Source organism: Diospyros lotus, chromosome 12 (assembly GCF_014633365.1).
Source record: "Diospyros lotus cultivar Yz01 chromosome 12, ASM1463336v1, whole genome shotgun sequence".
Taxonomy (NCBI): domain Eukaryota; kingdom Viridiplantae; phylum Streptophyta; class Magnoliopsida; order Ericales; family Ebenaceae; genus Diospyros; species Diospyros lotus.
The window spans coordinates 7883579-7905903 of NC_068349.1; the positions used below are offsets into that span (position 1 = coordinate 7883579).

The 22325-nt window shown below is 36.6% G+C and overlaps 1 protein-coding gene across 3 annotated transcripts; it reads right to left on the reverse strand.

The window, feature by feature from the left end:
- Window positions 1-4846: 4846 nt before the first annotated feature.
- Window positions 4847-21725, reverse strand: LOC127786713 (DEAD-box ATP-dependent RNA helicase 5). 3 transcript variants are annotated; one of them, XM_052314324.1, is made up of 14 exons: window positions 20990-21724; window positions 20782-20906; window positions 17503-17610; window positions 15532-15612; window positions 12806-12884; window positions 10822-10907; window positions 10675-10731; window positions 10503-10570; window positions 10211-10279; window positions 9941-10034; window positions 8211-8375; window positions 8033-8125; window positions 7100-7220; window positions 4847-5177 (listed from the first exon to the last, which is right to left on the reverse strand). In XM_052314324.1, exons 1-13 carry the CDS (start codon window positions 21651-21653, stop codon window positions 7128-7130), a joined length of 1782 nt encoding a protein of 593 aa, XP_052170284.1. In that variant the 5' UTR covers window positions 21654-21724; the 3' UTR covers window positions 4847-5177; window positions 7100-7127. The 3 variants fall into 3 exon arrangements, with proteins under 3 accessions (XP_052170284.1, XP_052170285.1, XP_052170283.1); XM_052314325.1 differs by lacking the exon at window positions 4847-5177 and having other exon boundaries at window positions 6811-7220; window positions 10211-10273; window positions 20990-21725; XM_052314323.1 differs by lacking the exon at window positions 4847-5177 and having other exon boundaries at window positions 6811-7220.
- Between the last annotated feature and the right edge of the window lie 600 nt (window positions 21726-22325).

Consider the following 22325-nt stretch of genomic DNA (forward strand, 5'->3'; position numbering starts at 1 on the left):
CAAAGAGAACACAGCCTTATATTTGAATTTTCAAATTTTGATTTCTCATGCAAAAAGTAAATTTATTTTAAATTAAAGGTGAAACATGTTTTCTTATTATTTGAGAAAGTTTAAACATTTTTTGAATTTCAAACTTCATATTAACCATTTTTTTAGTGGCTAAAATGATTATAAATACCCCTCAAACTCATTTTTTGAGTATCCAAGTACTTTCATTACATATCCAAAGTATCTGAAAGCTCTCAAACACTCTCAAGCAAAACGTCCAAGTAATCCAAGGCTCTCGAAGCATTATTGCACATCCACCGAAGAGTCACAAGGTAAGATAAAAAAAGTTCTTCAAGTCTTCTACAACAAATCTGAATTTCTCCATTTGAAGTTACAAATTTATTTATTTATTTAAATATTATTGTCTTGTATAATTTGTTCTTAATTGTTTATTTGTGTCTAAGTGTGGACAAATTATTTGTAAACATTTAAATTATTATTGAGAATTGTATAGATTTCCCAAATCCGTTAAAATCTAGGTGAATCTAGTTTTCAAAATAAACTAGAGAGAAAACCTTGATGTAGTGGTTGTCTAGAACCCATTGTAATCTAGGTATGTATCTAATTTCCAATGTGAGCTAATGTGGAAACCTTGGTGATTTTGATTTAATAAAACCCCAAGAGTAATTAGACCTTGGAAGAGTGGATTAGGTGTGTGTGGAAACACCGAACCACTATAAATTGTGTTGTGTTTCATATTATTTATTTTTCTTATATCTTATGGCTTACATTTATTATTAATCTTAAACATAATTTATTATACTTATTAAATATATTTTTTAATAAAATCTTTAATTAATAATATTTATTAAAATTAAAAAAAATTAATCACTCAATTCATCTCCCTCTTGGGTGACTATACCCTAAGGGACCAACAGTTCACAACCAAAACTGTGAAAGTGTGAATCAATGGTAGCACCAAGCACTAAGCAATCGATAATGAGAAGGAAGCGAGCAATCTCGCTGAGCAAGCAAGCACTAAGCAATTGAATCAACGACAACACAAGCACCGAACATTGAGCAATCGACAACAAGAGTGAACCAAGCAAGCAATTGGAGTTGGAAACAGCAAACTTGCAACAATCGCACCAAATACTGAGCAACTGAATCGACGTTGGCACTAAGCACCAAGCAACTGGCCGATAAAGGAATGACGTCAATGACAAAGGGGCAGTTAGAGACAAAAGGATTCAACTCAACTCTTGTTCAAACTTCACAGAAATTAAATTTGGGGTTAGAGCATGAGGATTGAGGTAAGAGTAAGGAGAATATTATATATTTGTTGGTCAGCATCTGATGCCAAAAACACGTTTTCGATAGTTTAACTTTATTACGAAACACTCTCCAAAACATTTTTGAAATTACAAAAACAGCTTGGGAAATTTTTTGGCTATTTTTAACATTTTCAAAATAAGAAACATCTTAAAAATATCAAAACTACATTTCCGAACTCTTTCTTGCATCAGGGTATATATGATATATATTAAAAGGGAGATTCCGGGGTTCTTCCTTTATCTCGATTCCATCTGCATACATATACATATATATATTTATTTATATACATATGTGATGTATTATATACAGTGATACATCACCCTCATCCTTCTCTCGGCATCTTGTGTATAAATATACACGCACACACATATATAGTAATACGAGCCAAGATCTGTTGTCCCATTTTGCTCTCTCCTTTCCAGTCTACCTAATAAAAAATTGTCACATCACCCATTATCAAATAGTAATTTTTTTTAAAAAGTTATAAAATCAAACAAAAAAAATTATAATATCAAATAATAACATATATATATATATAATCAACATATATGTCATTTATAATTTTTTTGTTTGATTTTATAATTTTTTTTTAAATTACTATTTGATATTTGATAATGAATGATGCGACAGTTTTTCATAGAGTGGATAGGATAGGGGATAGCAAAATGGGAGAGTAGATCTCGGCCAGAGTGATACATCACCCTCATCCTTCTCTCTCGGCATCTTATGTATAAATACACAACACACACACACACACACACACATATATATATATATATATCAGACGAGATGAGGTAGTCGGTTGAAGAAGGTAGGTGAACCAGAGGCTATCAGACATGGGAGCTTCTTGGAGAAGCTTTGAAGGACGGGGAATCGGGCCAGGAAGCACGAAAAATCGGCAACGGGCAGAACGAACAGCAACGGCAAGTGCGGCGAAACAGTTTGCCGTTCCTGTTGCAGGAGACCGTCGTATGCAGCTAGCAGCGAGTAGCACTCTAAAGCCGGCAAGTGTTGCTGGTGGCCGGAGGTGCACTGTTGCAAACAGCCAGTGGCGGTGCAGTTCCTTAGTTCGTTCTCCAGCGTTTCCGATAACTGTGACGGTACGAGTTGCAGGCGGTAACAGCGGCGGTGTTTTGGCAAGAGTTGCTGGCGGTGCTTTTATAGCCCTCTGCCCCTATTTTGTATAATCCCGTTTTTGAGTTTATGAGATGGACTAACCATTGAGAACGGTTCTAGCTCTTAATTAGTCACCTTCATTCAGGCTTGTCTAGCACATATGTCCAGCGAAAGGTTCCGGTGGCTGCCTTCGAATGGACCGACTTGGTCCCCTATGCTAGTGGGGGAGGCTTGGTCAGCCAAGAACAGATGCACATGGAAGTCATTCGTGACTGTTCGTGAAAGGTGGTTTCATGGGAGCACAATCGGGAGGCTGAAGGGTTCAAGTCGAGTGGCACAACGAAAACAACAGCACCACCGACTTCAACTTCATCCATTGAGCTATATCATTCTTACACCATATGGACGGGCGGATTCAAGAGCGAATCTGAGGAGGGCTGGCCCATAGATTCATAGGTCATTTTAGTCCCCCTTTTCCTAAATGGGCCAGATCCAGATCCGCAAGGCATATGTGGGGGGAGGGCTGCAGCCTATACCTCACCCCCCCCCCCCCCCCATATGAATTTTAATATGTACATGTGGGCCCACAGAATCTTGCAAGGTCTTTTTGTTCCATTTTTGCTGCATATTCTATTATATTTTTGACAACGTTTTGAAATCTGATTAAACCTTTGCATGATCCACCAAATGTTACATGTCAAGTTTGCTAAACATGCTGCTTAGGATTGGGAGAAATCTATTGTTGTTTCTTCTAAATAGATTTCAAATGAGCAAGACACAGACGAACAAAAAGTAACTATTGAAAATGAAGATATTGATTCAAATGATGATGAAATGGCTGTGAGAGGAACAAGAAGCTTATTTGAAATATATAGTAGATGCAATTGAGCAGTGAGTGAACCAGCTAATTATACACAGCCAGCAAGAGAATCATAGGAGTGAAATGGGTGTATAGATTGAAATTAAACTCAGATGATTCAATCAACAAGTACAAAGCAAGACTTCTTGTGAAAGGTTACTCTCAGGAGTATGGATAGGATTTCACATAGACATTTGCACTTATGGTAAAATTTGATACCATCAAACTGATCATTTCACTTGGAGCTCAAAAGTCCTGGGGTGTTTATCAGCTTGATATAAAATCTACCTTCTTGAATGGACACTTGCAAGAAGAAATTTTTGTTGAACAACCAGAGAGCTTTATATAGAACGGAGATGAAAGGAAATTTTATTTGTTGAATAAATCCTTTTATGACTTAAACAGGCACCCAGAGCCTGGTATTACAGAGTTGATGAGCATCTATAGAAGTTGGGGTTCATCAAAAGTTGCAATGAGGCTACTCTATATTTGAGAGAGCAAAATGGTGAATTGTTGATATGTGGATGAGCTTTTGATCACTGGAAGCAGCTTTGAGTTGGTAAATCAGAATAAAGAAGAAATGAAAAATGTTTTTGTGATAAATGACTTGGGAAAAATGTCTTGTTTCCTGGGAATTGAGATTATGCAGTCTACACAAGGCATTTTTCTGTGCCAAGTGAAGTATTTGAATGAAGTTTAGATGAAGCTAAGAAAGTAGATGCAAGTGTATATAGAAGCCTCATAGGCTGTCCTTTATTTATCATTCACTAGGCCTGACATCATATATATAACAAGTGTGTTGCCAAGGTTTATGCAAGCTCCAAGTGAGGTTCATTTCAAAGCTACACACAGTGTCCTTAGATACTTGTGTAGCACAACTGATTATGGGATTATGTACAAGAAGGATTGTGAAGACAAGTTGTTGGGATTTATTGACAGTGACTGGGCAGAATACAATGTTGTTGCTACTCCTGTTAGTCAAGCTATATTTGATTAAGAAAGTAGTTCACACTTTGAATTTTTGTTAAAATGAAGCAATCAATATTTGTGTTGATAATTGTAATTTCAAATAATCCTATTTTTCATGGCAGGACTAAGTATTTCAAGACAAAATATCATGTCGTACGAGAAGTCCAGAAGAACAAGGAGGTTTCTTGTGCACTGCAAAACTGATAAGCAATTGGTAGACATTCTGACAAAAGCTCTACCAAAGTCCCTATGAGGAGGGTACACAAATGAAGCTTGAACTCGTCGAGTATCTTCTCCATCATAAACAACGTCCCTCGCTTAACCCATACTTCAATTTCTTGATCCTCTCCAATTCATCCCTGTGTGTTATACCAAGCTTAGGGGCGTGCAAAATTTCAATCCAACTTAAATAATCGAATTGAACCGACTGAAATTGTTGATTTGTTTCAGCTTTAATAAAATTTGGTTTTGTTTGGTTCAATTCAATTTTGGTTCAATTTTTGGGTTGGAAATAACCGACCCAACCGAAATTATAAAATTATAAAATTACGTCATTTTTTGCTCAAGCACATGTACTGAAGAAGAAAAGAAGAACAAAAGTCAAAACTCAGAACTAAGAAAACCCTTTGCATTCCATCTTCCTTCTCCCGCCTTCGTCCTTCCCCTTCACGTCTTTGCTTTAGCCTTCAACTAACAATCGTCATCCCTATTTTGCCATTGGCCGCCATCATCTCCGACTTCCTCTTTGCTCCGATCAACGACCCACGAGTTGAATGGAGAACCAAGTCCCTTTGCCTTCAACCTTCCTTCCATTGCCTTCCCCTCCTTCATCTTCGCATGTTGACACCATCATCCCCGTCTCTCGTCAGCTGTCGTCGTCTTCATCTTCCTCTTTGCTCTGACCGACGACCTACCAGTCAAACAAAGAACCGAGTTATCATGACCCTAGGAGCAATAAAGAGACAATATTGTAATAAAATTGCAATAGTTGGTTAAAAAATATTTTCTAATCTATTAAAAACACATGGGTATTGTTATAAATTTAGTTAGCAACCAGCTATGCCTATGGCAACTTGTAAGAGGATGAAATGTTATGTGAAATGAGATTGAAATCCTTTCCTTCTAATTCTCTCTATCGTTATATCAATTTTCTCTTATTTCTCCCTCTCTATCTCTTAATTGCTCTCCCTCCTTTCAATTCCCTTATTCTGATTTTCCCCCAATTTCAGTCTCAACCCTAGGTAACCCTAGGAATGTGACACAAGTCCACTTTGCCGTCAACCTTCTTTCTGCCACCTTTCCTTTCACCTTTGCCCGTCAACGTCGTCATCCTCGTCTTCTATCAGTCGTGGTCGTCCCTGTCTTCCCCTTTGCTCTGATCGACAACACACAAAGGTGAATTTTAGTGAAGGTTTTTTGATTTTCAATTTTTTTTATTCTTTTTGGTGGTTTTCGATTTTCTTAGTTTCTTTTATTTTTTGCTCGATTTCTTTTGATTTTTTTGTGTTTGTTTAGTTTATTTGGTTGGTTCGTTTTCTTGAAAAAAAAATTCAATTTGTTTGGTCGATTCAGTTCAATTTTTTAAAGCAGTTTGATTTTTTTAGTTATTGAGTTTCAATCGATTCGATATCCGAACCGACCGTTTACACACCCGCCAACCAAGCTCACTTCTCCCCCAATATGGCCGAATTAGTTCAAGTCCTGACTCCACAAAGCATACTTGTGCTTCTGTGTCTCAAAAACACCTGCGCCCAACATGCAGTGATCCTCTCAGTGGTTTAGATATTAATTGTCTCAACATATATGCTATCAGCAGAAGTCACTCCATTCCACAATCTTTGTGGGTTTAGCTGGTTTCCTATGTAAGAAAGAAGAAGCTGAGGTGGAATGTCAAGGACAAGTGGGAATCAAAGCACCATGTTGCTTAAAGCATGGCCAAAATATGGGGAATAAAGATAGTACAACCATTCTTTTGATTGTAGGTTGCATGTGATGTGATTATGTTTGCTTCTATGAAAATATCAAGAAGCAAATGAAAGAGCAAGAATTAGAAATGGAGGACGTGATGCTCAAGTTAGTGTTTAGTGTTTTCACTTTTAAGTATTCAAGGAAAGTAGAGATGTTCTAAAAGCCTGGGTGGAATTCCCTTTTGAGCAAGACAGTTGGAATTTTTGCTGGTGTCTTGGAATTTTCCTAGAAATTTTTACACTCAATGTTTAAAATGTGTGTGTGTGTGTGTGTGTATAAAAACCTATCTTCCTTTAATGCTTTGTGGTGAATTATACGATACCTAAAGATTAAAATTTAATTAACATGACCTCTTGTATTACTGGTAACATGAAAGGAGCTAGATTGAAACAGGAGAAGGTCCCTACTATACCATTTTCCTTGCATTATTAATTGGCCTCCCTAATAAAACACTTTACCATTCAAACGCAGGGCTAAAATCAAATTGGTCGCCACACAATTTTTAATTTATTTGAATTTGTTTTGTTGTGTCATCATGAAAATAAATAGAAGCATCATAGAGCCGATACCATACGTGAAGTTGGAACTTTAAAACTCAATTCTAGATAGAGAACAAAATATCAAAAGCATTCTCTACAGATGCTTTAACAGGAATATTAATGGATGTATTCTACAATCCCCTTAAACAATACAAGGAAAAAATAAATAATTGACTTGAGGATCTGCACAACTTTGCTAAGTGTATCTATATTTGCCTCAAATAGAGAAAATAACTGAATTTCACCGGTAGAGAATAAGCCGCAGACGAACTATTTGCCAAAACTTGGTAGTCGAAATTAAACATAAGGGTTGCTGCATGCTCACCACAATGGCGAAGGGATCTGCGTGAAGATCAATCTTCATCATCACTGTTGAATGTTATTTTTGTTGCTTTTGGAGCATTAGCATCGATCTCCCTGAAATGAGCCCCATACAGCTTTGACTCCTGCATCAAGATACAAGGCGTTTGAGTATTACTAATTCAAGGTTCAATGAAGTATTTGTTGATTTAAGGTCAAGTCAAAGAGGGACTCTGAATCGGTATCTAACCAAGTTGATCCTGACTTGGTCTGGATTGAAGAAAAAAGATTGGATGATGCTTCTGATAAAAACAGGCTAAATTAACAGTACATCTCAAGTATGACAATCCATGTTAAGTTTCCGTTGCGCCCTTCTCTCATCCCATCCTCTATGGTATCCAGTTGCTGAGTTATCATGCATATTACATGCACTTCTCTTGTAATAACACCGATGACAACAATCACAAGTGTTTAATTTCATTAATGGTTACATGAATTCTAAATCTCCAATGATTTCTATCAACAGCCATATCATATCTAAAGGCTTCCCACCAAGTTTTCTTCGGCTTTCCTCTCCCTCTATTACAAATTTCCTCCATTTCTTCAAACTCGCCTCATAGGTGGCTCTATTGGACTTTGTCTCTTATATCCAAAGTATCCAAATCACGACTCTCTCATCTCATCTTCAATAGGCATGAATCTAACCTTATTATGTATGATCTAGTATTAGTTTTGCCTTTTCTTTCATAGTCGGACATCAACTGTAACATTTTCATCTCAAGTCTCAACTAGGCTCATATTTAAGCACTTATCATGTAAGAAAAGGAGAATTATTTAACATGCTGGAAAAGGTGGTTTAACAACTGCACACAATCCTCCCTGCTCTGACAAATAAAACCCAGCAATAGAACAAAAAAACAAGAAAGAAATGAAGAAAAAAGAAGAAAGAAAATCATACCTTTTTCTTTACATGAGTACCAAAGTTTAAAAGGGTAGCAGGTACTACCTGCCCAGCTTCTCTGAGAACATTTACCAGCTCCCCGGCTAAACCCTACAGTAAACCCACCTTAGCAATAACCACATTGTCCCTTTCCAGGAATGCAATAAACAATATCTGAGAACAATATAAATTATACCTTGTTCTCTTTTGTGAAAAATGTGTGGGCTACACCCTTCTTACCAGCTCTTCCAGTCCTTCCAATCCTGTGGACATAATCCTCCGTGGTGAGAGGAAAACTATAATTTATCACTACTTCAACATCTGGAATATCCAATCCTCGAGCAGCCACATCAGTGGCTACCTGCAATGGTATAATGCCATGAGATGAACCAAGCAGCTGGGAAATCAGTTATTATGGCCAAAAAAATCAACAGATTAAAAACACAACAGATATAATTCTTGAACAATATACTTCAACAAAATTATCATCAGGTTGAGATTTAAAAAATGTCAGCTCAACAACATTAGAGATCGGGGTGCACATTGAACCCAAGTGACTCAAACCCCCCAACTGAACCACTACCAATTCATTTCAGTTTGGTTCAGTTTTACAATACATTGTGCTGTCAACATCAATCCTTCAGATCCAAAGAGGATTATTTACTTCTTGTGTGACATAACAAACCACCTTCTTAGAAATAGAGTTCAAAAGCAGCATCAACCAGTATGGTATGGCACCAACAAACCTCACCTAGGCATCAACTTCTTTAGCTGATAATTTTAACAGCCGTCTTTATATAATGCAAAACCAGAAGCTCTTCAATCACTGTGAGAATGTGTGAGGAGGATCTAATTCTAACATGTTAGTCAGACATCAAAAAAGATAAAAGTCTCCTACACAGAATATTGAATAACCATCCTAATTGTTATGTGCATTTCACATTCATGAAGCCACATCCGTTGAGAAGTAGGATACAACAATGTGAGCACCTAATAGCAAATGAAAGCCATCACCGAGTTGCAACCAGAAAGGCTCAGTGAGATCAACTACTTCAAGGGCCAATTTTTGAGCCCATGGTTCTAACCAAATTCAATGTAATTTATAGATTGGTTTGGTTCATTTCAGTTCAGTTCTTTGGAAGCAACAGTATGGCAGACACCAAATAAGTTGAAATGAACTGACTGATATGTATTCCTTTTTTTTTTTTTTTTTACATTTGTAATAACAAATGGAAGTATTTAGGGAAAAAAAAAGAGGACGTCAAATTTGATTTGCTTCTCCTGATACAAATATCCAAAACTAGCATCCTAATATTTTAACTTCCGTTTTCCTTTTCTCTACTCCATTTTCTCACCTACAGAAGTATTATTTTTATATTTATTCTTTCTTAGATTTTTTTTTATTATGTTCATTCTACTCTTATTCATTGCCTACAGCATTTACTTTTATGTTATAATTCATCAGAAGGGGAAAGAGTTCTAAGGATAACTTGTTTTGTAACATACACTTGCATACAGAAAGCTTTTATTAATTTATTTGCAATGTAGAAGCATTTAACTGCTTTCCTTCATCACGACAGCCATATTTGGCTTAATACACAGAACTCATCCACACCCTTATTGACACATGGCACAAGACACGCTCATGAAGTACAACTGCAGGAGAGATGACGATCATGTGAATTATTGTCAACATATTTTAAGTGTTACGTATATTGTTTGATCTACATCATTAGATTGCTTTGTTAAGTCCATATATTCTGTTAACCTTGAATAGAGCCACTCTTAAGTTCTCAGTACTTACTAAAACAAATGTGTGTTGCAATGTATCAGTAAACACCCAAAATCATGAGGCAAACAATGAACATGCAGATTATTCAGCATTATTATCACCACATATTAAGTACTTTCAAAACAACCACATACCATCAAGGGACAGCTACCCTCCTTGAATAGTGATAGAGCCTTCGTACGTTCACTTTGAGCTTTGTCACCATGTATAGAAACAGCTTTCCAACCCCTAAATGCCAACAGAGTAACATTAATAAAAATGAGGAAAAATTTTAACACAAGGCAAAAACTGATATGTTCATATAAAGAAAAAACTATAGCATGCATCCCTGGACCATAGTCTAACAGCAACAGCTTATCAACTCAACAAAACCTAACCGTAAACTGTGTTTAAGAAAGAATTACCTTCTTTGAAGCATATTCTCAACACGGGCTGCTTCTTTCTTATACAAGACAAATACCAAGACTCTGTTCCTGCCCAAAGAATGGCCAGATAGTAAAGGCACTTAATAAAAAACATTCCTCTGCACAATATGATGTAGAATAAAAGGAAATTTCATTGTTTGTCCTTTTCTTTATATATCAAATATTCATAGGACAGGGAATCATTTTTGTCTACGATATATGATATTCAAAATAAGATTCTTTAAAACAAATCAAAAAGCTTGAAATAAATCAAGTGACTGGCAACACATACCTTAGAGATTTATGATATTTCCCTAATAAAGCGATCAATCTCTCATCACGTGATTTATCATCCAACACCTACGAATAAAAAAAAGAGTTGATAACAGAAGCTGTTTCAGCCGTATAATTTAAAAAATCACCTGACGCTCAAAATCTTCAGTCAACCACAATGCTAAACGCACCTCTACTATCTGCATAACATCATGGTTGGCAGCTAAATCTTCAGAACCTACGACGACCTGGAATAAAGCTAATCTTTTCAGTTTTCATGGAACACAAGTAGATAATGCTCACGAAGTGGATACATCATGATGCACAAAGATCCACACCTTAACTGGATTGGGATCCATGAATTCTTGAGCTAATTGATGAACAGGTAGAGGCCACGTAGCACTAAACATAACCATTTGGCGAGCTGCATAGGTTAGGGAACTCAATGATTAGAGTAACATGAATTTTCCAAGAATTACATAAAGCATCCTAAGCTCATATAATAGACAAAATAACTCCAGGGGACAAAAGAAGATGTCCACATAGTTTTCCCACTAAGAAGCTTCCTGTTTGAAATTATTTGCAAAACTGAACACTGCTTTAGAACATATATCAACAAGCTGGAATTTTTAACTTTGACCAAACAGGGGTGCTGATGAAAAGATAGACATCAGCAAACTGCAGCTTCAGACACTAGGCAAGGTCTCATTGTGTGCCATAATGAGTATTCTATTGACACAACTATAACTGTGGCTAAAGAAAGTAAACAGGTTGTTACTTGTTTTTTGATAGGCATTAAATATTTTGACCGTAGTTGTGGTGCCCAATGAGGCTTCAACCCACAGCCACAAAAACAAAGTAAAAGAAAGAATTATATAGGCAATTAGCTTCGGAACAAGGAATTCATCATAATTATCACAAGCTTTATTCCCACTGAGGGGGTAAGCTATGATTCTAGCTCTTTAATCATCTCTATTCACAGTCAGATCTTCTATAGGCCATTATTTCCATTGATGTCTAAGGATTTCCCACCAACTTTTGTTTTCCTCTCTTCCTCTATCTGTCTCTGTTGTTAGAATACTTCTTAATAACATAGGCCCAAATCCCAGTGTAGCATCTTTTTTGAATTCCCCTTATTGTCTGTTTATCTTTTGGGACTTTGTATGTGGGTCTTTGATAGATCAATGTGAGAATAGTAGGCGGGCATTCATGTTCTTTTAGATTTCTTTCAATTGTGTGTATTTGTTTGTATGCAGGGGATCTCTTTCTTGAACAGTCCAAAATAAATGAAACTACTACTGGGGTAGGAAGTTTTCTAGGATGTTCGCCAAGAGAGTTGCCAACCTCACCTAGTGGGATTAAGGATTGTGATTGTTGTTGTTGTTCATCAACACAGTAACAGTTCAATTAACAATCAGAAATGCACACCAATGAAAAAGTGAATAATGCATGAGAAGGTTTGCAGATGCTGCCATTCTCACTTGATTTTCACATATTTCAAAGAATATCCAGCATCTGAACTAGCTTCAAGTGGGAACATTATATATCCAAGAAAACATTTACAGCTCAGTTCTTTTATGATCCAAAAAAATATTTCAACACTTTAGCTGATTGCATGACCAAACACATAGTGGGACTTGAAATATCCAAGACAATTTGATCTCATTCAAAAAGTAAGGCTACAAGCTAGTTTTTAATAGTTTGACTCCAAAATTAGAGGCCTCTCCATCTTCCATAAAGAGAACAATGATGTTAACAGATAATGTCGCCAAATCAAACATAAAATATCTATAAGAGTGGCAATTGTTCATTTTATCTGCCAAATAAAATAGGACCCCTATTTCCTATTTGCTAAAATAAGAATCTAAAAGAATAAGGACTTAAATCCTCCATTCATGAGCTTCTTTATTTGTTTCATGAAAAATATTATTTGTTGTTCTAGCTTTTTGCTGACCCCCGGTAGTGGGATTTAGGCTTTGATATGTTGTCATCATATTTTGATTTAGCTTTTCCACCCCACAAAAATAAATAAAAGAAGAAAAAGACAAGTAAAACAAAACAGAGATTTCAAGGGAAGAATCACAAGGATTGTGGAGAAAAGGGAAGAAGTATTGGACTTTGGCAATGGCTCTAATTTTACCACTCCGGGCAGAAACAATAAAATACATTGTGCATATGCAAAAGGGCTCAAACTAAAAGTAAGGATGAGTTGAGGGTGCCAAAGTTGCCATGTTTTGACTCAAATGTGTAATCAATTAAAATGGGGAAGGTGATGGAGAAGAAATAAAATAGACAAAAAGAAAAAGGAATCATGTGTCATACCTGAGCAGGTTTGGCTTAATATAGAGCGAACTTCTGGCTCAAATCCCATGTCAAGCATCCGATCAGCTTCGTCAAGAACCTTCCAAATAATCAGAGTTAAAAACAATAGAATGACTCTCAAATGTCAACAATTGGGAATCTAAAAAATAAAAGGCAGTTAAGAGCCACTAGAAGAGGATGCTTCAAATTCTATATTCAAATTCATTTCATTTAAATTTTATATACAAGCCAGACAAAAGCAAGTTACAATTAGCTACAACCTAAGAATAAATGAAATTACATTCTGCTTTATCCTTTCTCCAAACAGATGGCATACCAAAGAGGGATAACAAGGGGTGGGGAATGACTTCCAAATACATAATTCACCAGTGCAGTAGTCAAATAAGACTAGGAAGTTATCCAAGTTTACAACCATGAGAAGATTCCAACTAACAGCCAGAGGAAAGACTTCTGTCCGATATTCTAAATAACAGCCAACTATTTCTGACAAGATAAAATCTATCAATCTTGAAATGAATAGCATTGTACTTTCTACCCTTACAAATATCCATAACATCAAAACCCTTGTACATGAGAACCAAAAATAATAATAATAATAATAAATCAATAATAGATGTAGCAGCCATTAATATGACAGACTTGACATGAGCCCAGAAAATTTCTTTACCAAGTAGAGTGCAAAGCCTAGTCCTACTCCTCAAAAGATAACATTTTCTCCACTTCAGATATATAACAAACCTTGTCGTCGTCATCCCAAGCCTCAATCCTACTAGGCTACATGAATCCAAGCTCTTTAATCTTCCCTATCCATGGCCATATCTTCAAAAGGCCATTATACCTATGTTATCTCTAAAGCTTTTTCACCAAGTTTTGCTTGGTCTTCTGTCTTCCTCTTACCTCTTTTGCAACAAATTTCTACCATTCATCCATTTGCCTCCCAGGCATTTTGTTTTTTTCTCACATGCCCACAACATCTTAATCACATTCGGCACATCTTATCTTCAATAAGTGCCACTTCAGCCTTATTACAGATAATCCCATTTTTTATTCCATCTTATCTTGTGTGGCTACACATCTATTTTAACATCCTCATCTTGGTTATGCTCATATTGTGCATATGTTGGTACTTAACTTCCAAATAAATAACAATATATATAGATATATATATTTTTTACTATAATGAACTAATTCCTCTTTTAATTGTTAAAAGGCACCAAATTGCATTTCTATTGAAGTTGATGTGATGATACCTCTTTTAGTGATCACAGGCCAAATTACATTTAAATGTTGCAAAAAGACATGGTCACTTTTTTTCCCTATGAAGGGGGAAGCACCACATCCATTCTCTCAAAAACTCTATTCTTTGTTCATTATTTTGTTGTCATCTTGTTCTATTCCTTCCTCGTTTTACTCCTTTGCTCATTTTTTGAATGAGCTTTTGTAGTTTGGTTTAGTCTTTCACTTTTTTGTTGTTTTACTTGCCGATGGACTTGTTCTTTTGTTTATGGTTCACCCTCTCTTTGGTGGTTTTAATTATCTAAAAGAAACAGAAAAATATGCAGATTGCTTAAGATCCCAAATATGTGCCATAATCTCGTCTTATCCAACCTACTGAGCCGTGTGCATATATATATATATATATAATAAAGATGAAAAGCAGTGCAGCTTAGATCATATAGATTTGGCATGCATAAAGGACAAGCCCCTTGGTCCAAGCACCCAACAGACCTCTTCATCTTTGACTAGCATCCTATCTTCTCTTCCTTGCTTCAGGCTACTCCTCTCCGCCTTTCTAGTTTCTCCATTGATTTCACACATCAGGTTCCTTCCGGAAGGGTTTGACTGGCCATCCAACATCTTTCCACAAAATCTAACCCAAGATGGTAGTTACATAGGATATAACCTACTCCATAACAAAATTTGTATCCTGAAAGTGCCCTTGTTTACATGGACTAATCATATTTAATCCAATGAAGAACATCTAGTTGGGTCTAACATGATATATCCTAATCTAACAAGTAATCCCTACACATTTTAAAGATTTACTAACTAAAGAATGTGTTCCACTTGAACAATGGCAGACATCTAAATTCATCACTAGTGTGCATCACATTAACTACAATTAGCCCAACCTTAGCCAATGCAAACCCCTCCATTAAAATTGGTATTTAATAATATAGCTAATAGGTTTTCACAACAAAATCCACATGCAAAGACCAAAACATCCATGCCTTGCCTTCATAGTTCACCATGAAAACATTACTATGATTCCTAATTGGAATGTTTATAAACCCCATTCTTCCAAATTGAACACCTCAAGTATACAGTCCCTACGTATCCTAATACCTAGTAAACCTCCTCATCCAAACCTCAATTTGGTTTAATCTTTCTCTTGACCCATACTCCCAAAAGCTTCTTTACACCTTCAAAACCAGCCAAAAGTAAGAATATCGATGTTATGATTCCATTATTGTCCAAGTCTACAACCACACACCAAAAAACAACAATAACTTCAAACATTCTTGTTGACTAAGACATTAAAATGAACTGGGTTATACAACAGTGCTTCACAATAAACAATAACTAGAAAGCATGCTATTCATCACAAGTCACTAAAAATGCATGAGGTAGTCCTTTCTATCACCAGCACTGTAGCTACAGGAAATAATAGTTATCAAGCTTTGAAAATAACACTTTAAGATGAAGAAAAGTGTGTAAATACATACCACAAAAGACACCTCCTTCAGATAGCAAACCCCTGTTTCAATCAAGTCTTTCAAACGTCCAGGGGTTCCAATAACAATATCCTAGGTTCACAATAAGACAAACGAAAACAATAAATAAACAAAAGAAATATGAAAACAAGGAGAAGGAAATGAAAGAATGAAAGATAGGAGCAAAGGATAAGAACATGAAACAAGCTATACTCAAGCTAAACACTACACAAGCAAAATAAAGCACAAATCCATTAGCCAACTATGGTAGTTAATTTCCTTCTCCACATATTCAATTGCAAATATATATCAAATAACTTTTGAACAATTTACAGGAACAGATCATAAGAAGCTATTCCAGTTTAGAGGACTTTTCAAGGGTAGATTGGTTGTCAATACCATAACTAAGATCAATTCAAACAACAAACAACAACAACATATCCAGCCTTTATCCCACTATGTGGGGAACTAAGATCGATTCAATTAAACATTTTCCCAAGTATTTGGTGTTGGATATAAGGAAGATCTTTTGCCATTCTGCAATTTTTGTTGGATCCAAGGATAGCTGCAATGTGTGGCTTATGGAAAATGCCTTAGCAGTAATATAAATAGACATAAGATCTACATAACGGCATACCAAACTTGCATTCTACTAGCTGAGATTGATTACATAGATTCTATTTTGCTAATCATCTCTATCTATAGTCATATATCCTTTACAAGGCTATTATATCCATGTCATACATAGAAATTTCTATCAAGTTTTTCTATGTCTTCCTTTACCTCTTTTGCCACAAACACTTACATTCCATCCACTCTCCTCACAGAAGACATATTGGTTTTCTTCTTATATGACTAAACCATCTCACTCTCATCTTACACATCTTATCTTCAATAGAACTTACTACAAATAACTTCATTTCTCTTCTATCTTTTATTGTAGAACCGCACATCTATCATAACATTTGGTTCTCAATGCACTTATATTTTGTATATGTTGGTGCTTAAATAACCAACAAATATTCAATGTCATACAACAAAAGTAGTCATATAAACTGTTTGATAAAACTTCACTTTTAGCTTTAAAAAGATGAGCTAACATAATCCATGTTCAAGAAAAAGAATCTAACAAAGTTTTGAGCTGGCTGTGCCCAACAACCTTGTGCAAGCTTCTTCATTCATCCAAATGGAGAACTGCCTTTTTAGCAAGGCAAAAAAACATCAATCATGTGGAGGAATTTTTTAGTGAGATAAAGAATAAATATAAATATAATTTGACATTAAAGAATAAATGGTAACAACATTGCAGTATCATCCTTTTGCCCAAGTCATAGTTCAACTTCAAGATGTCTAGAAATTCATTATACGATTGGCCAGTATCCACAAGACTCCCTAAGAAAGGAGATCAAAGGTGAAGGGAAGAACTTTTAAGCATTGTATATAGGTCACACGCAACTCTGAACAACATACTGCACTTTAACACCAAAAAGCTTCGACTACAAAAAAAGATGGAAGAACATGACTATTCTATATACAGATTCAGAAAGAATCAGAACCTCCCACAAAAATAGATGAAGATCATTTGTACCTGAGCATCTATATGATGTAGAACATGTCTTCTTTGTTAGATTTAACAACTAATAGACTAACAAATTTGTAATGGCACAGCATCTTTCAAGTCCTAAATAATCCCAGAATAATATTAACATTCAACTTCTCTAAATGATTGTCATATTCTAAAATCCATCTTTCTTCAACAATTTCAAATTAATAATTATACTGCAAACATGCAAATAATGGAAATAGGAGATAGCAAATCAAACATCCATGAACTGCAGACGTAATCTTGATTTTAATCTTTATCAGATAATGATACGTTACACCAGAATGATTAAATAAAGAAAATAAATGTGACTTGCCTAAAGCACTATTGCAATATTTTCTGAAAACAGAATTACGTATTGAAATCACAAGAAGTCTTACAACACCAGATTCCAGGGCACGTATCTGGGGTCCTTTGGAAGTTCCACCATACAAACAAATAGACCGCAAGCCACAAGGTTTGCCAGCATCACACAGAACATCTGATATCTGCCAGCACCAAGAAGTGTCAGTGCTCACTTCCTTCAACCAATTAAATAAAATAATTGCTTGTCCAGCACAGCTGCAGAGAAGTGATACCATACACAAAACCAACAGAATATAACTGCAGATCTTTAGTTGATTGAAACCACTCTCCACTCCCCAAACAAAATATAAGAACAAACAAATAAAAACAATGACGGCATAACCAAACATATATAAAACCTTCTCTAAGCATAATCACCTCTCCCAGTTTACTGTCATCTAAGAAATAAATCCCAAGAATCTCACATAAATGCAAATTTTGAATGATCAAATAAGAAGAAATGTACAAGATGTGCAACAAACGGGAAAAGAAAAACATTCATTCACGATACAGAACCATGATGCCAATAAGGGGGAAAAGAAAGCCACTGCACGTACAAAATCTATTAATCTCCACAAGACTTTGCCTTTGAGTAGGGCCTTTATTTTTTCAACCAGTCAAAGCCAAAACAGCCAGTCAAAGTACTTTGAGCATTTATATCGATATATGAGTGATTGCCGCATATCCTTGAGTGTTTAAGTCAGTCCAACTTTGTGTGGATGCTTAACTCAAAAGGGAAAATACCAACCTAAAATAAAAGGTAATGTAGCTCAGTGGAGAGACCCAAAGCATAAGCCGGACACTGTGTTATGAACCTAGGGGTATAAGGGACAATTGAGCTATAACTACTGTAACTAACAGGGGGTGAGTTGTTGTATACCGTTAGGGAGTTGTAAGGGTAGTAGCTGAATACTGTTAAGGAGTTACAAGACAGTCAAAGAGAGAGCCTTTAAGAAGGCGGGTGTAGTAGTGGAAGGCGGATTTTGAATAACAGAACCCTTATATTCTCTCTCTCTCTCTCTCTCTCTCTCTCTGTTCTATCTCTTTCCCATCTCCTCGTCTCTCAATCTATCAATTCTTTTTCCAAATTCCGTTCTTTTCTCAGTAATTCTCCAAGAATTACCTAATTGGCCAACCCTCCATCTGAGGTCGTGTCAGACTGGTGGCAATCAGATAAATATCCAAGTCACTGACGATAACCTTGCCAATTCTGAGAAGGGTTCCCTAACTTCACCAATACAAAACATAGAAATTATATATAACTAAAGCCTTTTCGCATCATTACTGTCAAGGCATCCAAGTGAATCGGTATCTTGTCAACCAACTAGTGGTACTGGGACAAACAAATATGGTTTCCTACAGTTGACTCTCGAAGCCACTCTCTTGACTATCCTTTGAAAGGAGACAGTTGCATGTACACAAAAATGTTACATAATCCATATCCATGATGTTAGGAAAGGAAAGTACTTAAATCATTCATGAAGCCCAAGACCCACGCTGGAGGCTCACTTGCAGAGTCACGAACCAAGATAGCCAGTTCTGAAACAACATCAGACTATAGATAACCTATGGGTCCAAGAACAGCATCACAGAACCAGCTCAAAGCAAGCCTATTGATACACCAAGCATAGTTCAAATTAAGCTCAATCCAAAAAAGAAGTTCCATGTTTGAGGTCCTAGCACTTTTGGCAGCAGAAAACTTTCCAAAAGAACATTCTCCCAGCAACCACCACATTATCAACTCCATAGAATGCCTTTCTGTCTTCATTTAGATCCATGTAAGCCTGTAAGAGTGGCAATGCATATGGATCTTAAAGTGTGAGATGCTTGACATGCTCGTGTGAACACCTTGTATAACACCATTATAGGTTCACGCAACCAAGTGGTATACCCAAGACTTTTCAAGTATTCTATTGACGTAAGTGAAAAGAATGAAATAAGTTGAATAATTGGGAAAACTTACTCAAGTAACTGGGAAATCTTACTCAATTAATTTGAAAGTTACTCAAATAATTAGGAAATATTACTCGATTAAAGGGAAAGCTTATTCGATCTCTTATTGTACTCACGTATAGAATATATATACAAGAAATCTTCTACAACATATCCTAAAAAACAAGAACAAATTTGAATTAGGCTTAGAAGATAAAGTTCATCAATTCAACTTTAAATTTGCTGGAATTATCTCTTGTAAACTGCTTCATCCTTTAATCTCGGGACCTTATCACTTTAATCTTTATAATCCTCTCTTATCTCCAAACAACTTTATCACTTAGTTCTACACCATGAGAAAGATAATCAGGATTTGATTTTAATTTTTTTCAACACTATCAATTTATTCTTTATTCTCGGCATTCCAACAGTAAGATTGAGTTGTGAGAAACTCCCCTCTTTTAATTCCTAGTGTTCTCACCAAGCCAGAAAATCATATCTCAATTCAACCCAAATCAGTCTCAGAACGCTTTCCTACCCCTAGCCCAAACCCACTTGGTAGTGGTCCTCCCCCAAAAGTACTAGTTGAAGGTGGCTCTTGGGTTCATGAAACTAAATAATATACCCAAGACCTTTCTAGTAAACAATCGTAGTCACCTAAACCATGAACTAAGCACAAATAAACAAAGGGCAATGAGATAGCACTAGCCAAGAGTCCTCAATCACATACTAATGTCAACTGGCATTCCAGCCATGCAGCAGAAGGGTTGTATGCCACATGCACCAGCCTGACTGTGAGCCACAAGCATGAAAGGGGACACATGAAATAACAGTCACATGCCAAATGCACACTCAGCAGCAAGGTTGTGTGTGGCAAAAGCGTGGCAGGCAGGCAACAGCAGTGAGGTGAGCGGCAAGCACATAACTATGGCATGAGTAAGTCATATGCCAAGCAGTTAGCGGCAGCTGCTGGCTAGCAGAGGCAGTCGCATCCCAAACATTTAGCATTTTGTAGAAATAATATCTGTCGTTATTACAATGTTTGCTATTTGCCATTCATGATTTTATGATTTGGTATTTACCTCTTTATAGTTATAAATTTAAAATAATGATATACAAATGTGTTAATACATTTGTTGAATCTTGTGCCTTTGACAACAATGCATTAAGTACATAGGTGCATGCAGTACGTAGGTGACCACATGCAACGCCAATCTAAGAAACTCCCATACTGCTTTTCATTATTTTACATGTCACGCCATATATTATCAGCCTCCCCAATTACAAGAACCACTAAAGCAGCAGGAAGTCAAAAAATAAGAGGATAACAACATTACGCTGAGCAAATTGTTCCTACCAAAATTCAAGCAAGAAGCACATACTTGTTGAGCTAACTCTCTTGTTGGAGAAAGAACAAGGCAAACCGGATTCCTTTTCTTCGATGTCTTCCTCTTCCGCTCCTGCAAAACATGCATAATAGCTGGAATCCCAAAGGCCAGAGTCTTACCTGATAACAAAAATGTACACTCAAAGGTGCATGCAATGTTTTACTAGTCACGGTAAAGCTGATAAACAATATGCACAACTGACCTGAGCCAGTTGCTGCAATTCCAATGAGATCGCGACCTCTCAGCAAGAAAGGCCAAGAATGGGATTGAATTGGCGATGGATTCTGAAAATTTTTGCAGCACTCCAGCACTTCTTTAGATAACCCGGAATCGGCAAAAGATTCCAATGGTGCATATTTGGATTCTTTTATTTCCTTCCCGGAGACCACCACGCCGCCATAACTTTGCTTCTCCTCTCCATCAACAACTACACCATGGCTGTTCTCATCGCAATTCTGAACAATTTCCCTTCCCTTTGCATCGTCAGGTACCAGGGCATTATTCAAATCCTCATCTTCTCTCTCCTTCCAATTTTTCTTCTTTTTCTTCGTCTTCTTGATCTCGCTTTCCTTATCACTGTCAAGCACCAATCCATTTTCCAGAGACTCCTGCTCTGCCTCTCCCTTGTGCTTCTTCTTCTGCTTTTTCTTCCCGGCCGGCACATCATTCAACATCTCCTCCTCTTCCTCCCTCCTCTCTGTCTTCTTTTTCTTCTTCTCCTTCTTGGCCTCCACAGCAACCACCTCGGACTCGGCCTCTTCTAGCGCCCTCTTGTTGGCTTCGGCTTTCTTCTTCCTGCTCTTCTTCTGGAAATCGTGGTTCCCTGTGATTCCTAAAGCAGTTTCTTCCTCGCGTTTTCCACCCATTGCAACCGAACCCAAGGCCAAGTCCGGGAGTATCAGAGGGCACCGAAGGGTTTCTTTCCTAGGGTTTTAAGGGCTGCATTCGGACACCGCGGTGTGTTTGGCTGGGAAAGTAAGCGGGGATACCTTATACCTGGACTGTTATACGGTATCCCCGTTAACCTTTTCTTTTCTCCTTTTTTTTTTCTTTTCATATGTATGTATTGCACTTGTCACTTGGTAAGACTATAATTGAGCCAAATCACTTGTGAGTTACTCGGGACTTGACTTAATAAAAGTTCGTTCGAACTCGTTTTTCAAAATTCATTTAATAAATGAGCCAAACATAAGTTAGATAAAGCTCAGCTTGATAAGGCTCGTGAGTTGCTCGACTATAGATTCGTGAGGTAGTTCATACAAAAATTCATAAATAATTTAATATATTGTAAAGATCCCAAAAAAAAAAAAGAATTAATTTAATTAAATTTTTTATATAATAATTAATTAAAAAAATGGAAAAAATATAAAAAAAAAGGGGGAGGCGCTCGGCTGCCCCCCCCCCCAAAATCAGAATCTCTCTCTTTTATTATCTCATTTCCCCTCTCGAATTTTCGATGATTTTGAGCAATCCGACCGTTCGATCGACGATCCAACTTCGTTTTCACCGTTAAAGTGCCCCCGATCTACAAGGAGGTA